General features: G+C 40.8%; 1 protein-coding gene across 4 annotated transcripts in view; it reads right to left on the reverse strand.

Moving 5' to 3' along the window:
* Window positions 1-3,647: 3,647 nt before the first annotated feature.
* Window positions 3,648-19,171, reverse strand: part of LOC119657143 (ras-related protein Rab-40B) — a 39,677-nt gene continuing 24,153 nt past the window's right edge. For 2 of the 4 annotated variants that reach the window (XM_038063916.1, XM_038063915.1), the window contains 4 exons: window positions 14,810-15,005; window positions 14,537-14,730; window positions 14,209-14,431; window positions 3,648-5,085 (listed from right to left, as the gene is read on the reverse strand). In XM_038063916.1, the coding sequence (XP_037919844.1) occupies window positions 4,865-5,085; window positions 14,209-14,431; window positions 14,537-14,730; window positions 14,810-14,933 (762 nt within the window). In that variant the 5' untranslated portion in view covers window positions 14,934-15,005 and the 3' untranslated portion in view covers window positions 3,648-4,864. Of the gene's footprint in view, window positions 5,086-14,208; window positions 14,432-14,536; window positions 14,731-14,809; window positions 15,007-15,063; window positions 15,178-19,171 lie in introns of those variants that run through there. The other 2 variants (XM_038063918.1, XM_038063917.1) reach the window with 2 other exon arrangements.

Genomic DNA, 19,171 nt, shown 5'->3' on the forward strand with positions numbered 1-19,171 from the left:
TAGGCTCTAGGCCGAAAACATGGATTTATACCTATGATGAACCATAAAATCTAGGAACTGCTGAACCAACAAATCTACTGCCAAACTATAACGCCACCTCCACGTGGTGACCGCTAGGAGTTCTTTCTTAACGAAAAGCTGCAGATGGAGAAGGACGAAGATGAGTCTCCCGCAGCTAAAAACGGGACTAATTGTACCAACTGGTCTTCCAGGTTGAAGATTGGTTAGGGCTGATAACCGTACGAAGCCACAAACGAGCCTCGGACTGGATGGATTTCACAACGACGAACTTGGCAACGAAGACGGAATTACAATTTGCGTATTTTTTCATAGAACATTCGCTTTCTGTGCAGAAAAGGAGCTGCCGAACAGCTAGCTGATACCCTGTCCCAATATAAGGCTAATGTCACAGCTTTATAAAAGATGCGCTGGATAGTGTCCGGTTTCCTGGAGAAGAGCCATCACATCATATATTATAGTGGCCATCCAGTAAACCATGTGTTCAATGTATGTTTTTTACTCAGGCAAAAAATGAAACCTGTTGTTATCGGCTTTCGAACCATAAGTGACCAGCTATGCACTCTGCACTTAGGTAAATTTTGAAATATAAGCATCATTAACGTTCATGTCCCTACAGGGGACTGCAGATTCGGGGAAGGATACGTTCTACGAGACAGTAAAACGGTATCTCGAACCCTGCCTCGAGTATGTTATCAAAATCATACTTTTGGATTTATTGTTTGGAATGAAAGGGGCGCTGAATCCGTCATCCACTTGATGGCGGAGTGGACCAATTGAAGAGAAACTGCCTCTCACTTTTCTGATCCATAGGCACCTTGTTTTAGGCTCACACCCAAAGTTAAAAAAACTCCCTCCATTCCAATGAAGAAATATTTCAGCTTACCTGGTTTGCGCGGAATCTAGTATATAAATAAACATGGACTTCTACTCACGGGAGCACTTTCAACAAAATTTGCCAGGTGTTAATTGAATGCCGCCACCTCTTAGCATTGATGAATGTCAGAACATATAAGCGGTTAACATAGACTAGGATCACTATCTATCTCGTTGGCATAGTGCTATCAGCTCGAAACCCCTCTGATACTCAGATGAGAGTGAACACTGAAGTCATCCATAACAAAGTCCTTCGTAACACCTATAAGAAAGGAAAGGATGCCGCAATAGCCGCAGCCAACAGAGTCCTGAGAATGAAGTATCGACATATGATCTTCACAACCACCCAAAAAACGTTAACATGAGTACGGCCAAAAACATACTTGGCCCCAGTCGCAAAGAAGTAGGAACAACTAGTGCGACAATGAATGGAATCTAATAACGGAACAGAAGAATGTTGCATACCGGACAATGCAACAATCTCATAGAATGCGGACACCCGAAGACACATATCACGAACTCCGTCGCGCGGAGAACCGGTTTCGCAGTCAGAAAAGGAAGCCTGAAGCCAACAGGTCTCTGAACTGGAAAAGTACAGTCAGTAAGAAGAAGTCATATACACTTCGATACTCATCCTCAGCATCTTCAATCATCGAGACAAAAGGAAAATCTGTATGTGCATATTAGATCGATGGGTTGAATATTTTGAAGTATCACGCAAAAACCGGAATATTGGCGAGTCGGAGGTCTCGCCAACTGAAGACGATGGACAAATGCTGCCACCGCTAACCATGATAGAAACAGTCCGCGCCATGAGCCATTATCTACCCCATACATAAAAAGGGAGATATCAAGTGCAGCAATTATAGAGGTATCACGTTACTGAGTACTATCTATGAGATATTCTCCGCTATCTTGCTAGGCTGGATAGCCCCATAAGCCTTGAGCATCATCGGCCCATACTAAAGAGGCTTCACTCCAGGCAAATCAGCAACAGATCAGATTTTCTCTCTGTCGCAAGCGATGGAAGAACTGTTGAAATATGGTCATCAGTTGCACCATCCTTTCATCGACTTCAAGGCTGCCTATAACAGCATAGTCAGGATAAAACTGTACACGCCCTTGAGAGTTCGGTTTCCCGACAAAATTTATAAAACTGACTAGGCTGACCCTGACTAATATGCGAAGCCAGATAAAAGCAGCAGCATAACTCTTGAGACCATTCAACGTCAACACCGATCTAACGCAAGGGGACGCCTCATCATGCATCCTTCTTATCCTGGCCCCGGCGGCGATAGGAACGATATCTTAGGATGCACATAAATGAAGGCAGGAAGAAATACGTGGTGGCACTGGAAATCTGAGCCCGGTTATTGGCAGCCAACAGAGTCTATTTCAGCTTACAAAAACTGCTCCCCTCGAAACGTCTCACTATAGGGTTAAAGCTCTTCCCGTATAAGACAATTATCGTGCCAGTCATCATGCATTTCTCGGAGAAATGGATTGTTAGCAAGAAAAATTGCGAAATCTTAGTCGCGCCCCAAGCGTAATATAGCCATTCTGAACGGCAGTGGAGCACCCATTAAGGCCTTGTACTCAGTGGCGACATTTTCCAGGCTGTTAGGACAGTGTAGGAACCCGCTTGTGTGCTAGATTACGGCGGTCTGCACGGGCCACTAGCTTATAGCGGACCATGCCACCAGACTCCTACATACCCTACAATTTATATTGCCTAAGTTGCAGAGAAGAGGGAGAAACTCTCAGGCGCTTCCTTTGCAATTGTCCAGCTCTAGCTAGAGCTAAGTTGCGGAGACTAGGCAAGTCACAGGGAGACCTCTAGTTGCAGAGTGGGAGAGCTGCTTTCCTTGGTGAATGCTATATCTTAGGAATTTGTCCTCTCAAAACGGTGTTCCTCAGAGCAGGCACTGATACCTACCTACTCCAGCCTCGTTCGAGAGGAAAATCCTCCGAAGAATTTTTGGCTCCCTACTGAAGCATGGACGATTTTGTAGCTTGTATAATGATGAAATTTATGAATGATGCCACGAATACCTCCTTTTGTAAAAAAATCGACTCAATTGTTTACGGTGGATACCGTTTGTTGCACCTGTTCATAATGTTGATGATTTGGGGTGTTAGATTCCGTTGTCGTTAACCGTGGGCTAACTTACATACTTCTTCTCTACAAGCAAGTACACATTAGTGGTTATACATGCGTCTAACTAGTTTTTTGCAATGTCTTTCCTGAACATTAAGTGGTAACAAAAGCACCTTCTAAAAAACAGAGCTGTTCCTATTATTCTTCGTTAAATTTACTGCTATTAATATTCTAGTAGATAGCACTGAAACGACGCAGGCGGAGGATAAAAAATAATAAGATCCCCAACACATTTACTATTTCTTCACTTTCACTTTACTTCACTTCACAGGGCTACGGTACACTGCAGGATCACGCTCGCCCGTGATTATTACCCTGATTTGACTCAGGTACTATATTCACAGTTGAGTGGTGTCCGACATCCAATCATGAGACCATTTATCCTAGCACCAGTGGGATTTGCACGGCTACCTTCCGCTGTGACAGCCTAGCATTCGTCATTTTTCATGATATATTTTTGCGTTATTGGAATTGCCCTTGAAATTATCATCCCGTTACAATTCCCCTGGCTGTCTTTTCTATTTGGAGCTGAAGGGCCAACCAGCCATCTTCCTCAAAATACGATTGAAAAGGAAATATGAAGTCAGTTTTGGATATTAAAAATGTTAATTTATTTTCTCTTTATTTACATAAAAAACGGTAAAAATAAGATCACAAGATATCGATTATACTCAAATATGTCGATATTAAAAATTATTCAAAATTTGACTTGATATATTTAAATTACATTAAATAATAGTTTACTTTTTTCACGTTTTTTTAAATAGATTTTTTATCATTTCATGTACTCATTCATAATTCACAATAAAGTGTGTTCAAATTTTCTAACAAAAAAGGAATTCTTTCAATTTTCTTGCAGTGACTGGAATTATACTCTAACAAAAAGTCACCAATTAAGAAGGGTAGTTACATTGAAAATTTTGGTTTTATGTTTTTATAAAAACTGAGAAATCGAAGGAATTCAGTTGAACAAGTTTTCATGAGAATTGAAACCGATTATTGATATTTTCTCTCTGTTTCGGAACAAAGAAAGGGAGAGGGTAGTGTTTGGTCCATTATTCGAAACTGGTTTACTGGAAATCCAGAACAACTAATGCATTTATTAAACATTTTCGCAGAATGGCACAGAAAGCTTTGCAGCAGAAGAGCAGATTGAAATTCTACCGAAATACAGTGAAGTAGTTCTTTGTGATTAATATTTTTGTGAATAATATTAACAGAAGCCTTTCTCACTAGAAAATTTATCGTCTTGAATCCATTGCTTGGGTGTTGTGTTTGTGGAGCGTAAACGTTTGAGTATAGAAGAATACTTTTAGCTTTTCTTACATTTCATATAAAAATGTGCGAATAAAAAGTCAAAAAGAAATTTATCTCACTTCTCTCTGTAATATTTGTAACATGTTGCTTAGTCGTAATAATATATACGTTCAATTTTTGATGTTTTCTTGCTTGTTATATTCCTTACGTGCTAGCGTTTTTATAATAATTTATCATTACATAGTAGAGAAATCATTTCATCTTTGTATCGTAATCAATATATGTATTTCTTTGTGAAAAAATAATTTAAAAGCTATTTTCATTTTTGTTTTCATTTCATATCGCATCCAATGTCTTGTTTCTCTTCTCTCCATTTTTCAGTTGTTGTTTGGTGTTGTATTATACAAAAAACGACAACATTCAGTACATTAACATTGTTTCCACCTGCCAGTCGCGGTTAGCGTAGTCTTTTCATAATATTTGAATAGAGTTCTAGAAACGTTTCACTTTCGTCGTAATGAAGTTCTTACTCCGAAGTGAAATGTGCGAGAATAATCACGATATGCTACAGCTATTTCTCGTACTACTGCTCTGTGTGGGCGTCTTGCAGCGATTGCTTTTCTTGTGTGTTGTTAGCGTATTGAAACATTGCGACGAGGTCAATGCGTAGGACTTCAAGTTGGACTTGACGGATGGCGGCAGAGGTAATGAATCGATTGCGTAAACACTTGTACGGCGTACTATTGTTCGACAGCAAAGCTCCTGCAGTGTCAACACTGAAAATGGAAGAGACTTTAGTATTATTTGCAATAAAACTTTTTTTTTTCGTTGGCTAGTTATTAAATTCGGAAAGGTACTATTTGATCTACATACAGAACTCGTTGACCTTAAGTTCAACTAAATGAGAAGAATTTGAGGTGATGTACCCGGTGCTATCATCAGTAAAAAAAAATTAAATTGTTGAGATCAGATTGGAATCCTAAAAACTGCCTGATCTGTACTGACGCTAGGTCCTATGACAAACGACATAAAAATACGTTTGACTGATGATAGTCAAATGATCATTATATGCCTAGAAAAAAGAATGTCTAATACGCTGAAGCGGCTTGGCGGACGTACTGCCGATGAATGAGGACCGCATTAGGACGTAAGCATATATGGTTGGTGTTCACACCTTGACGGGGTACTCCGTGTAAACTGCACCTACACGCCATCGCACTCGGTCCATTGAAATGCACTTCAACTCCTTCCAGGACCTCCCGAGACGCCTGCGTTCCTCCTCTACTCTTCTACACCAAGTTCCCTTTGGAGCGACCCAATCGTCGGCGTCTTGGGATTCTGGGTTCCATTGCACGGTGTAGTCAATAATGGAATTGTTGCCTCTCCTTAATGTGTGACTTATCCACTGTCGTAAGTAAACAAGTCCGAATAATGAAAGACACACGTGCCTGCGCACTTAACATTGGTACGCTCACCGATTCTTTCGAGTCTCCACCAGACTAAATGCATCAATATATATAATATCCATTTGTTCACCGTCTATGCGCCGCAGAAGGTCAACCTGGTGTCGTAGATGGCGAAAATAATTCGACGGGACCATTTTTCCACAAGTAATGCAGACATTTGGAATTCTACCATATACTGGCGATACAAAAGAGGCAATCAAGCGATCTGTGGAAAGGGAGGAATTGCCAACCAAACAATTTAGCTCAAAGAGTTCTTCAACAACGTTGTTGAGGAGAATGGAACACAATAGGGTAGGCAAAACAACGTAACCTTTTTAGTAAGGAATCAAAGAGACAGTACGATGAAGTGTTCAAATTAACGTTCAATTTGGTTGCTCCATATGAAAGATCTTCGCGTTTAAATCAAGTAATTATATCATTAGCTGTACTTCTAAGATCGTTCAATAATTTCGAAATTTCAGGGAATGATTTTCCTCCCGCATTATCCATAATAACTAATTGTCTTGTTGAGGATGCAGGAAGTGCTTAGTCCGCATCCGTTTGATGACGGACCGGACTACTTGGGAAGTAACTTACTTCCTCTCTCGTTGTCCACGGACCCCTCTTTGAGATAAACAACCAAGTTTTTCTGAAAAAACAAGAGTTGACTGGTGATTTCGGCTAGGGCAGAGGCAAGTCATCAGTCGCCCTTCAAGTTTCGATTTTTTTCTTAAGCGAGACACTTTTAACTTTTTTTAACACACAGAATCAAAATTAAAAACTCCGGCATGTCTGAGCACATGCAAAACAGGTTAGTTGGGATTGTACTGTACATACCTGTACCTGTACATATATGCGTTGGCAAAAATTTTGTTGTGTTGCATTCTAATTTCGCCTACAAAACTAGGGTTTTCTTTGTAACTTGCTCTCAGTGAGGATTTTCTTATTTCATTTGTAAATTCGACGATGTCCGAGTTTAATTTTACGCTAGGTTTAAGGAGGGGGGCCAATATATGGCCTTTTTAGGTATTGACGCCTCAATTAGTACTTAGTTTTGCAAACGATTCTAAATTTATATATATGGTTTCCAATAACCCCTAAACGGGGCATAATGCACCAACTACGTTTATGCGTCATAGTTGGCGTGCTGCTTGGGCTCTCTTTATATCTTCCTGCAAAGCCTACACCGTGCGCTTCTGTGGTGACCCACTCCTAGGCCCCTTCGGGATTTAATCTTTTGAGACAGGAAGTGTACACATTGGGGTGATATACTGCAATATAGCTGCCTAAAAAATCAATTTTTTAACTGGTTAAGCTTGGAAGGAGACAACATTCGAAGTGGATATTCTAGTGTAAAGTAGTCGTTATAGCCCGTGCCAGAATCAAGAATTTTAATTACAAAATAAAAAAAAACTAAATGACCATATCGTCAATTTATTGAACTTGTTTGAGATTATGGAGGATTCGCTATTCAGAATCCTTGAAAATTTGAGCCAAATCGGGCGAACATATTTTTCATAATCACGTCAACCAGTTTAAAAGTAGTTTCGAGGGGAAAGCGTTTAGAAATTCGCAATATATGCACACCGTCAAAATTAACCTCACAAACATTTGCTAAGTTTGCAGACTTACAGTGGCTCCCTGCTGTTGCAGTAGTTCAAAAACTGTTTACAATATCAAAAAGTTTTAATGTCATTTTGAATAAAGGAGGTTGTTGTTTAATTAGGAAATTTATTTTTCAAAACAGAACTGTATAAGGGCTAAAAAACGGAAAAACCAAAAAAGAACTATATTTGAGGTCACAGCTTATTTGGGAGTCAAAGGCTGATTTATAATCGATGTAGGCTGTCAAGGTGTCGTTTTTGGTAGACAGCTTGTTTTAAAGCTACCGTATCGATTAAAAAGCTGTTCTTTGCAGCCTTGGAAGCTTTTTTGCTCTTGAGCTATCAATTAATGAACATCAAGATGTTTTGAGGCGTTCGCGCAAAGAACTGAAGTGGAAACCTTGTAGATTGTATACAAGTAATTGGCAGACATTTTGAAGAGCAAGAGGAACCTTGTTTAGGGGGGGGGGGGGGGGGGGAGTGAGAAAAGTTATACCCTTGGTGAAAAATGATGGAACTACTTTTGGATCGGCAATCATCTGATTAAAAAGATTGCCAACATCCTGTGGGTGCTCCTAGATCGCTTTAGCCAGAAGTTTTGAAACTCATCAACTCCTGGCGCCTTCCAATTACCTGACTTTTCAAGGGTTGCTTCAACGTCGACTGCAGTTATATCAGTAATTGTCATTTCAAGGAGGGCCATACCACTTTGTTCTATCATTTGCCTGATCTGGATACAGTAATGAGGCCTTCAAATCCTCATCCAGCGTATAAAGCAACCCTTGTTTCAGAACAATCTTGGCAAATGAATTCTCGTTAGGGCGAATTAAGTGCCCATACCGTCGAAGACGCTTTTTTCGCCATTTCTCCACAATCGATGCAGCCCCATATCAGTCATGGCTATCTTCATTTCGGATATGATCAAGTCGTGTTACGCCATTAGTCCAAGATTTTCCATAAAAACGTTGCGTTGAAGTATAACTTAGTGGCAACCTTATTATAAATATATTCCGCAGAGAATCTTGGAAAATGCTCGGGTCAAACTACGGTGGGACCACACTATTGCCACTGACCACAGTGTTAATCACAATAGACTCAATCTAGTTCTGTTTCTCAAGGAAGAACAAGCATGCTTCATAATCGACGCAACCCTACCATTAGATCGGATCCTGTTGAAAAACGGCAAGAAAAAATCCCTTGACAGACGATGTAAAACAGGCTTGGGACTGCAAAACATCGAAGAATCCCCAGTCGTAATTTCAGCGATGGGATTCGTCTTGCAAAATTGACATAAAGCGCTGCAAACGCTCGATCTTAGGGGTGAACTATAATACAAGGAGATACAAAAAGCGGCCATCCTTGCAACCTGTGCTACAGCCCGAATAGTCCTGTCCGATAATAGTCTGACCTAGTAGACTCTGGTCTTCATTCGCATGTCTTTTTTTACGATCAAGATGTCTCTCTATCGAAAAACCGCCGCGTTACTCCTAGAAGTGTTTGCGACAATCGAGGATGTAGTAATATATTCTCGCATGGTCGCACTGAAGCGCATGATCGCTCTATAGATACCTTTGGATGTTGCCTTCAGCTCATCCTAAGGTTAGTCGTCCCTCGGACCGGTTGGGTGGGAAAAGGACTCGTTGGATTTTTTTAACTATATATGGGTTCACCGGATCTGAGGCACTTTATTGTGGCATTGATGTATACCCCAATCCATATAGAAAACATCCTATGTATAATATCTTCCGAGCAGTAAATTCTAACGAAATTGGAAACTGTAGCTTATGATCACTTTGTTGATAATTGTAGGATTACTCTACAACTTTCCATAATTGTTCCTGTATCATCCTTTATGTATCCTTTTGAGTACAATGGGCCACAACGGTCTCCGTGCTCAGAGGGTAATAGATTCTACCACAAACACACAATATACCAATATTAACTTTGTTTGAGTAGGTAAAGGAATGGAATATATTTTGAGTTCTTGTTAGCTTACCTCTCTTTTAATATGTAAAGTTGGGCTAGTTCTGAAAAGTAGGAACATTGCCTTTCATACATATGTATGGTAAATTTAAAATAAAATCCTGCCACCCACTATATGTAAAGGAACTCACGGATCGCACCGTTTCATTAAATTTCGTGATAATAATTTGGGTAGTAAATTCGGCGACAGCCGAGCAGATATTGAATCAATTTTAATGAGGTTTTATTTCACACAATGCAAAACAGTAATCACAGAACTTCGCTCGTTGAAACTTTTTACTTTTTAAGTAAACTTGTGTATTTATTTATTTATTAATGAGGACAATACACAGAAAAAAGAATTCTTTATTATATATTATCCTCAGAGGGAGGAGCAAGTGAATGGCTTGTTTTATGCTTAAAACTAGAGAAGGAAATAGAGCCAAAGGACTCAAGGGCGTTGTAGGACCGGCATAGCCTCGGGACCGGAGAGTGGATGTAAATCTCGAGCACAGCGAAGGGTACATAAAAAACGTCCGCATTACCTGTGTTATGAAACGAGCCGATACGGAAAGTAATATCCGAGTTGGCGGAGCACTCCATCAGACAATTGCAGAGTTTGAAAAGAGTGCACATATCAAGAAAAGTGCAGCGTTGCTGCAAGGAAGGGAGATTGAGGGTGCGGAGTCGTGACGGATAATCAACCCGTGGAAGGTTCTTTTTGTAAAAGAGGGTCCGGGTGAATTTGCGTTGTACAACTTCAAGAGCGGGGCAATGACGAATGCGGAATTGAGGTAAAGTCGGAGGAGGAACGGAGGATAAAAGCAGACATTTTGGAAGCTCTATTGATGATGTCAACGAAGTGGGAATTGAAGCGAAGTTTGTCTTCGAATATTACACCTAGATCTTTGAAGGAAGTCAGTAGTGAAAGAGGTTGTCCACTGAGAAAATAGGAAAAGGATATTGGGGAGGGATTAAGCGAATAGCACATCCAGTGGCATTTGTTGACATTCAGTGTTAGCTTGTTGATCCCCAGCGGACTAAATTATCAAGGTTGGACTATAACAGAGCACAGTCCAGAGGAGACGAGACAGAGGCAAATAATTCGTCTGCGTAAAGCAAATACGGGCAGGTGAGGATAGAGGCGAAGTCATTGATAAAAAACATGAAGATTAGTGGGCCAAGAATAGAGCCTTGGGGAACACCAGAGGAAGGAGAGAAGGAACGAGATGAATAACCATGAAAAGAAATTTTGCAGGAACGGTATGGGAGATAGGCGGAAAGCCAGTAGATGACTGAAGGATGGAAGTCTAGTAATGAAAGTTTAGAGAGGAGAATGTTATGGTCAACGGTATCAAAGGCTTTGGGGAAATCGGTATAAATAGCATGTACCTCCTGTCGTGAATTAAAGCATTTAGCAACAAAGCTGGTAAAGACCAGAAAGTTTGAAGCGGTAGATCTATGTTTCACGAAACCATGCTGCTTTTTGACAATGAGGTGACCAAAGTGCACGGTCAACCAGTCGTTGACGTATCTTTCCAGAATTTTGGAGCAAGAGGAGAGAAGGGAAATGGGGCGGTAGTTCACAAGAGAAGGGTCTCCGCTCTTGAGGGTAGGGATGATAAGGGCCTCTTTCCAGAGATGGGGAAAGTAGCATTCTTCTAGACTTTTGTTGTAGATTATACTCAGGGGGAGAGAAATGTATTTTCTACAGTTAAGGAGGAAGAGGTCAGGAAGCGCATCGTGGCCAGGTCCGACATTGGGGTCAAGATTACCAATGAAGAACTCAACCAAGGAAGACGTAAGGAGAAGAGTGGCCACAGATTCGGAGCAGTCTCCAGTTATGAGAGGTGTAGAGGATGGAGGGCTCGAGGGAGGAAACACTGAAGAGAAATAGGTGCAGAGAAGGTCGCAGGATTGTTGTGGGGAGTTGGCAGTGGAGTCAGCAAAACTGATAGAAGAAGAGAGAGATTGAGTGGGATTACGAGAATTGCAAGCGTGAGACCAAAAGGGTTTTAAGTTACCGCTGGCAATGACGGCTTTGACGCTCAATAAGTACCTTTTACCCGCTTTTCTAACCATTTACTTCACAGTAGAGCGGATAGCTTTAAAGTGAACAAAGTGGGCGTCATTCTTAGAAGCTCGAAACTTCTTCCGCGGTGTATGCTTCAGGCGAATGTTAATAAGAATTTCCGTTGTGAACCAAGTGGGGTACGAACGTAGGCAGAGAGGGGAAGAAGGGACATAACGGGAGAGGAGATCGGACAGGATATGGTAAACGGTGTTTAGAGCTTGACCACACAATGAGTTGCTTAATATATGTACCCAGTTGAAAGACGTTAAAGTTGAGTTCAGACCGTTAAAATTGGCTTTGCGGAAGTTGAACTTCGTAGATTTACGCTTGGTGGTTTTGGGTTTTGAACGAGGGAGCTACGCTTCAAATTCAAGTGGGGGTGGTGAGCGTTAGTTTTGATATACGGGGATGTTTAAAGAAATAAAGAGAGGTGGCATTCGGGGAGGTTGGAAAGGAAGAGATCGAGAGTGCGGTCCAAGGAGTTTTTGGTGGTATTGAAATTCAGGGCAGAGCAATTGCTCATAAAGGACGAAAATAGAAAGGAACAAGTCGGGAAACCGGAAGCTAGACGCTTCAGGTATGAAAGGTTTTGTGTATTTCTTTTATAAAGAGATTTGGGTGTGCATTTGTCCCATTAGCATGTAGCACGTAAAATATGCATATATTATGTGAAAATAGCCACTTTCAAGTGATATTGACATTCATAGTCTTGAATTTGCAGAGAAGCGCAGATTTGACCTAGTATAACTTTGTTAGTAATAATGCGATTTTCACCAAATTTGGCAGGATCATGATGTATACTGTAGCCTACATTGCTGCAAAATTTTGTGATTCTAGGGTGAACTTAAGGGGGGTTTTCCTGTCAATTACTAAAAATTATAATAATATACTATTATTAACTTTATTTGAACAGGTATCGATATGGAGGGTATTTCGGAGCCTAGGCACCATATAGTGGCAGCCCCCCGATTTTTTCCAGATTTTTCGGTTGGGTAGTTCCTGAGAATGGGTTCGTTAAAAAAATGATCACTTTCAACCCCCCGCACTCCCCACCTTTTCAGCAAAAGTCAAAACTAGTACCGGCTTCGAAAAGTACTAACCGAGACCTTTAATTTGATATCCCACCTGACTATATTTGATGAAAAAAAAATGTACACCCCCCTTTTGCATGTATGGGGACCCCCCTTAAATTGTTCATAAGAGGATGTAACTCACTATATGCGTGAGCGTTCACAGTTCCCACCTTTCTACCAAATTTGGTGTCAATCGCTATAACCGTCTCCGAGAAAAATGCGTGTGACGAACAGACAGACAGATAGACAGACAGACAGAAAACCGATTTTAATAAGGTTTTGTTTTACAAACAAAACCTTAAAAATGGGAGACGTTGTTGGAAAGAATTGAGAGACTACTATGATTAGGCCAGTGGAGCATGGGGAGGTTAAAATTTGCGTAAAGGAAGAAAGGGAGTGAAGGGAATCTGACAGTAACAAACTGTCAAACAATTCTTCATACAGGTGAAAAGGCAAATACAGGGAACATATACATAAGATACAATGAACGGGGGAAAGTTGGGCGGGTTTATATTGTCCACCTTGAATGAGCCGCCTCTCATACTCCCTTTAGATATAAAATGTGAAAATATATACAACCGTCGACCTATAAATTTCCAATGAGCATGTAATGTAAAATACATATTAGAAAACATTAAAACTCCCCCTTTCGGTCTTCAGCTCAGTAATTGGCCGTTCATAAAACCCAAAACTCACCAAAAAATGACCTTCCTTCTAAACAATGACCATAGTAGCCACAGTTAAAACAGTTAAACACTTAACTCTCTCAACAGCAAAGATATCCCGCAAAGGAAAAACATCCAATTTCCACCACTTTACAAACTTGTTAATTCCCAGTTAGAACTTTCACGATAATCTTCCCTTAAATCCTGGAAAATCCTGTGAACAATTTCAATCTCAAAATAAAACCTAGAAACATAACCAATCTCAATGCTCTTGAACTTAGACAAACAATTTCAAAGATTATTTATGATCATAATACGCGGTATTGAGATAATCTCAACCTTCTCCTATTTCATCAGGGTTAATCTAAGATAAAGGATTGACCCTGTGAAATATCTTTCAAGTTTTTTTTATTTCAGCAGAAGAAAGTTCATAAGGGTATATCCTTAACTTTTGATATGAATGTATTATACATAACATCAGGCAAGTAATCAGATACCAGTTATTTTACGGCATAGCTAGTTTTGCAAAGGTATTTTCATAACCCAAATTAGTGGACGCTTTGACATTTTTGTTGGCAATACCAAACTTGCTGACATTGAAAACATTGAAATGAAAAATAAAATAGCTCATGGAGAGGCCAATGAAGATAAGACAATAGACAAAATTAACAATCAGTGACGACAGTTATAAATTAAATGGGTAGTTACAGAGACTTGGACGCCCTCATATTTAAATCATTTTATCAATTATTTGAAAACCTTTTGTGTGTTGTACATTGCCTGTGATCCTTTTAAACTCAAGCTTCAAAATTTTCGCTATTAAGTATAAATTATATAGCGCATGATTTTCCCATGAATTCAGTCTATGATGAGAAAAATTACGTGAAAATATCGCATCATTGCAATTGTAACATTATCCACGCTCTGGTGGTTTAACTACTGTAATAAAAGTTAGTACGCAAAACGTTGAAAAATGACTATCTTATATTTTATTTCTCTTCCGCGATATAAAAACATAATAAAGTGTAATTCCATGTGGAAAATTGAATTTTTATAAGTCTATTTCAAACACTTACCTTTATTACTTCTCCAAATCCTTTCCATACCGTTCCTATGCAATGCCATTCGTGCTAATTCACAAAACGATTCTCTAATATTAAAGTCACATAACGGTGAAATTTCAAAGCAAGCCATATTATTCCGGTAAGCATAGAGCTCAGCTTGCTTAGCAGCTACTTGTCTTTTAAATGCTAGATGCAGGCGGTTGCCAACTAATACTTTGGGTATCCCTGGTGCATGCTGTAATTACATCAACATTCGGTCACGCAACGTCAATAGGACAAAACAATGATTCGAAATCAACGAAATTAGTTTCTCCCGCATTATTTTTTCATTCCTACGAACCTCATCAACTTCCTTCAGCCAGCGATCAATTCCATCGAAACTCCATTTGTTTGTTATGTCGTATACAAGTATAATTCCTTGGGCACCACGTGAATATGAACGTATTATCGTGCAGAATCTCCCCTGTCCCGATGTGTCCCACAGCTGCAGCTTAACACGTTTACCGTCCAACAGTATCGTGGTTGTTTTATATGCTTTAAGGTTCGTAAGACAATCAAATTTAAGTAATCGATATTCGGTTGATGTAGGCAACATGGAGTGTACAATGCTTACCACTGCCGCTGCAAAATGGACTTTCAGATGACCCGTCCTCTAGGCCAGAGAGAATTTCATGTTTTCCAACGTCACTGTCACCGACTAAAAGTACTTTCAAGAGATAATCATAGTCCTTAGCCATTCTCTGATTGTTTTCGTAGTATTTTGTGTCACGAAAATGATGTAAGAAGCAGACGACTTTTCTCAAGGTTTCCTGAAAAGAAGAAAACATATCTTGAATCGAATTAAATATTAAATGTGACATAATTTATTTTCTTAGGGGATTTACTTTCTTGATACGAGTTTTATTGGGTGACTACGAGCATGATAAGTTTGTGTCCCCAATATAAAAACTTTTCTCAGTGCTTTTTGCTTGTTGAATGCCATGATTTTCAGTTAAGTAATAATTATTGAAGCGTTTCAATAATACAGGTTTATAGTGATGACGGAGAAATAACGATATCCATGAGGGCGTATTTACGTCTTTGGTGATATAAATTACATGCATCACAGTAGAAGCAATAGAAATTGGATTATAATTTATTATATCAGTTATTATGCAATATATAAGTCAGAAAATGAACTGTCTTATTTTGATTAAATTTTAGGTACTATTTTCGTATAAATATCGTAGCCGTGTTCAAGTTTCAAATTTGTCCAAGTAGACACAATTAATTATCAGATTTTTTTCTGTCCAGCGTTTATTTGCCTCTCGAGTCGTTGCGAATTCGAAGTTATCCGAGCACAGGTTACAGGTGGTCGTGGCCCAGAAATTGGGACCTCGTGCCCTCTCGCCAGCGGCATGTCGTTCCAGAGATTCAGAATGAAAGCGAAGATCATCCATCGGCCAAAAAGGTCGAGTCTTGAGACAATCAGTAATGCCGTCATAGAGGAGTTACCTGCGGTAATCGATAAGGTGATGTCCAGCGAAAAAATGCACATGAAATGCTTCAGCCACAGATTCCAGTCGCATGACTTGCTCCCTTCATGCTTTAGAGGTCTGAGTTTCGACCATAGGGTGGGTGATTGTACCAAAAATAATAGTGGGCCCATTGTTCGCAGAATGACCAAATTATCTTCTCTTGCAGCAATGAGGTGTACTGTCGAAACTGTGCATTCCGAGGACTTCCGGCCATGTCGCTCAGAGTGGTAAATGGCTACATAAGGAGTTTTCCTGCAGGCATGCGGGTGTTCACTGCTAGGGGGTCGGTCAACGCCGCCGTTGTCATAAATGATACGCGGCTAGATTGCCTCTGTATTGAGAGCCTCACTAATGATCGCGGGGCTTTTGAGACGGTGGTTTTTCGTAAACATGCATTCTCCACTTGCAGACGACTTGGAGTGTTATATCGCGTACATGGATGAAGTTGTTCCGCGCTTTCGCGGCACACCATTCATCCTGGACATGGACGTGAATGCGGTCTCGTCTATGTGGCATAGCAAGATTGCCTAGCGTATCTTGCCACCGTTACAAGAAAGGCGTTTGGCCAGTCATGAAGACTATTGATGACTTCACTCCTATTGAGGTCATGCTGGTCAATAGGAATGTGAATGCGAGTGTTGATTCCCCACTTACGCCGATTCGTTGGAATGCGCGTGATTATAACTGCGTAGATTATGCTGCTCGAATGGAGGAGTTAGTCGGCCCCTCTCGCCTCTCTTAGTTTGTGCTTTTATCTCTAGATGAGAAAGTTGAGCTGTTAGATATGTGAATGTCTTCCACAAACGATGATATACTGCGGAAGTTCTTCGCAATAAATGAAGGTAATTCCGTTGCCTGAGGAAGAATTTCAAAGGGCACGCCGCCAATATGAAGTTATTCGCCTTGTTGATGTCGAGCAATTTAGGCATTCTGACAGTCGACACGCATCATCTTACAAGGAGCTGTTGAGGGAGTCGAAGGAAGAGGGCTGGAGGCGATTTGTCGGTGAGCATAACGATCACCCTTGGGAAAGGTTCTACCAGATATGCAAAGGGAAACGAAGTCCCTAATTTCCGGCATTAAAGTGAACTGAAAGCCTATACCGACATGGTGTGATAATGTTTGCGCCTTGCTGGGTGCACTGTTTCCGATCGGGCTGAAGGGGCAAAAAAAATCCTCCTCTGCAGTATTGCGAGATCGGGGAAAGCATAGCGAGACTCACGTCTCGGAAGTCACATAGTTAGGATGGCGAATGACAGGCGAGATGTGTAAAACGATCTGGCGAGCCGCCCCATCTCATGTCCAGTGTTTGTATGAATTTTGTTTATTTGAGGGTTATTTCAGGGGAGTGCACATATCCCATCTGGCGCATTTGACCCCATGTCAAAACCTTGCCAGGAATTAGCTCCATGGTAGAAGCGCATTTGTCCAAGGTGTTAACGAGCGTGTGTGAGTTAATGTGTAGCACGGCTGCCCACAGGAATCGGTCCATTTATAATAAACCTGTTGAGCGATGGTTAAATGCGTTGGTTACGTGGATGATCCCCTCATTTTTGTTAAGGAGAAGAGCCGACTGAAACTCGAGCAGTGGGGTATTGAGTGCATGCGGATCGTGAATGCGTGATCTTTTAAAGTCAATGGCGCAATCTCACTGGAAAAAAACGTCATGATATTGCTGAAACGCAACCTATGTCCTCCACCTCTAGTTAAATTGAACGGAGCAAATTTAAGATACCGGCAAAATGTGACATAATTGGGAGTCACATTCACGGATCGCATATGCTTGTGCCTGCACTTGATCGAGCTCAATTGTTGTTAGACGAGAGGTTTACATTTAAGTGACAGATTACATGGAACGATTGTGGGAAAGTAGGGTCACATATGAGTACGTGAAATTGAAGTGGCCGTGATGGACAGCTAGTTTCTTTTTGTTTTGAATAGGTGTTGTATTTTGATGTCTTATGTGTTCTGTTGTACACACAACAGTAGTTGACTGGTGGAGAGGTTTCGTTGGAGTTCTCCGAACAGGGTTGATTCAGTCTGAAAGGCAATCAGACCCCAGACTGCAAAGACCTCGTGCCACGAAAGCCCGCTAAAGGTTATTTGGACGATGGGACGCAGGAACACCATCCGAGAACATATATTCCGAGATAATTCTTTTGGTATGTGCTCTCGGCTATGAGAGCTTCATGACGGCAGTGGTTGTACTCATATCGCAGAAGTGTTAGATAGTCCTCGCATCGATTGGAATGGATGCTGAGCTTGCACTCAGTATAAACCAGAAGAGGACAGCGGGATTATGCATACATGGCACGTACTCACCTTAAACGACCAGAACCTTCATGTCTCCTGTGTTGTGATAATTGCTGGCCTCTGTGTGACAATGGACTCTGGAGAGTACTCCTCTCCCTTTTGCAGCACTTGCTTTTGTACTTTGGTAAGTTCAGTGTTTTAGAGGCGAATCCGATGTCAAATTGTTCTTGACGGCTACCTCTCATGACTTGGGTGCGGGTTTTTGACGCATTTCATTGCGGGACTTTGGTCCCGGTTAAGAACCATCACAATTATGCAGGGCCACCAACGGATATTCCCGAGGTATTGGAGCAGGATATTTTCTATGAATGATCACACGTATTCCATGAAGAGGGGAGCTTCCTCATCAGTGCGGCAGTAATTGTATCCCAAGGTGGACGCTAATAACACACTACTCGAATATGTGATGAGCAAGCATGGTCATGGTAGATTTCAGAAACTTTTACCGCTTCGTCATAGGCGGCACGGGCTGCCAAAAAATCAGTTGGATTTCAACCGATCGGCCCTCCTGATTCAATACGATATGGTTTAATGACTTAGTAAATTGTGCAATGACCATCTTAGTTGGCCATAGTCGAATAACAGCTATCCTAAAAACCTAAAAAGTTGGGCCGCAAATACTGAAGCTCCACTGAAGTGACCATTGAGTTTGTAAATCGGTAATTACAACAGGTGCCCAATTATTGCTGATAATTTTTTTGCAGCTTTAGATAGATAGAGCAAAGCGATTTGCTGAAATGAGAAACGAGTACATTGGCTTTCGTTTTTAATATGTTTCAAACATTGAAACCTGAATGATCAATGCTCAAATCACCAAGAAATTTTCTGTTCGTTTAGCCATTGAAGGCCGTTTTGGCAGACGAATTTCCACAAGTATTAAACGTCAATTGGACAAGTGGTAAACTTGTCTTGCTTTAGTTATCGGAACCCCCCGTTGGGTGGGTTAATGGACGGAGCATTGAAGTTGATGATTAATCAATATATTGGAAGACGACGATGACGAAACCGTTGAAGAAAATCCTTGGCGCACGAGTCAGTGTTCAATATATTAACAAAGGGCGATAACTGCTTGTTTAGTCGTGCAATATAATTCACTATTTCAGCATGGCCGACAGTTTAGCCGCAGCAGAAATACATGTCGCAGA

This window comes from Hermetia illucens, chromosome 5 (assembly GCF_905115235.1).
Source record: "Hermetia illucens chromosome 5, iHerIll2.2.curated.20191125, whole genome shotgun sequence".
In the NCBI taxonomy this organism is placed as follows: Eukaryota; Metazoa; Arthropoda; class Insecta; order Diptera; family Stratiomyidae; genus Hermetia; species Hermetia illucens.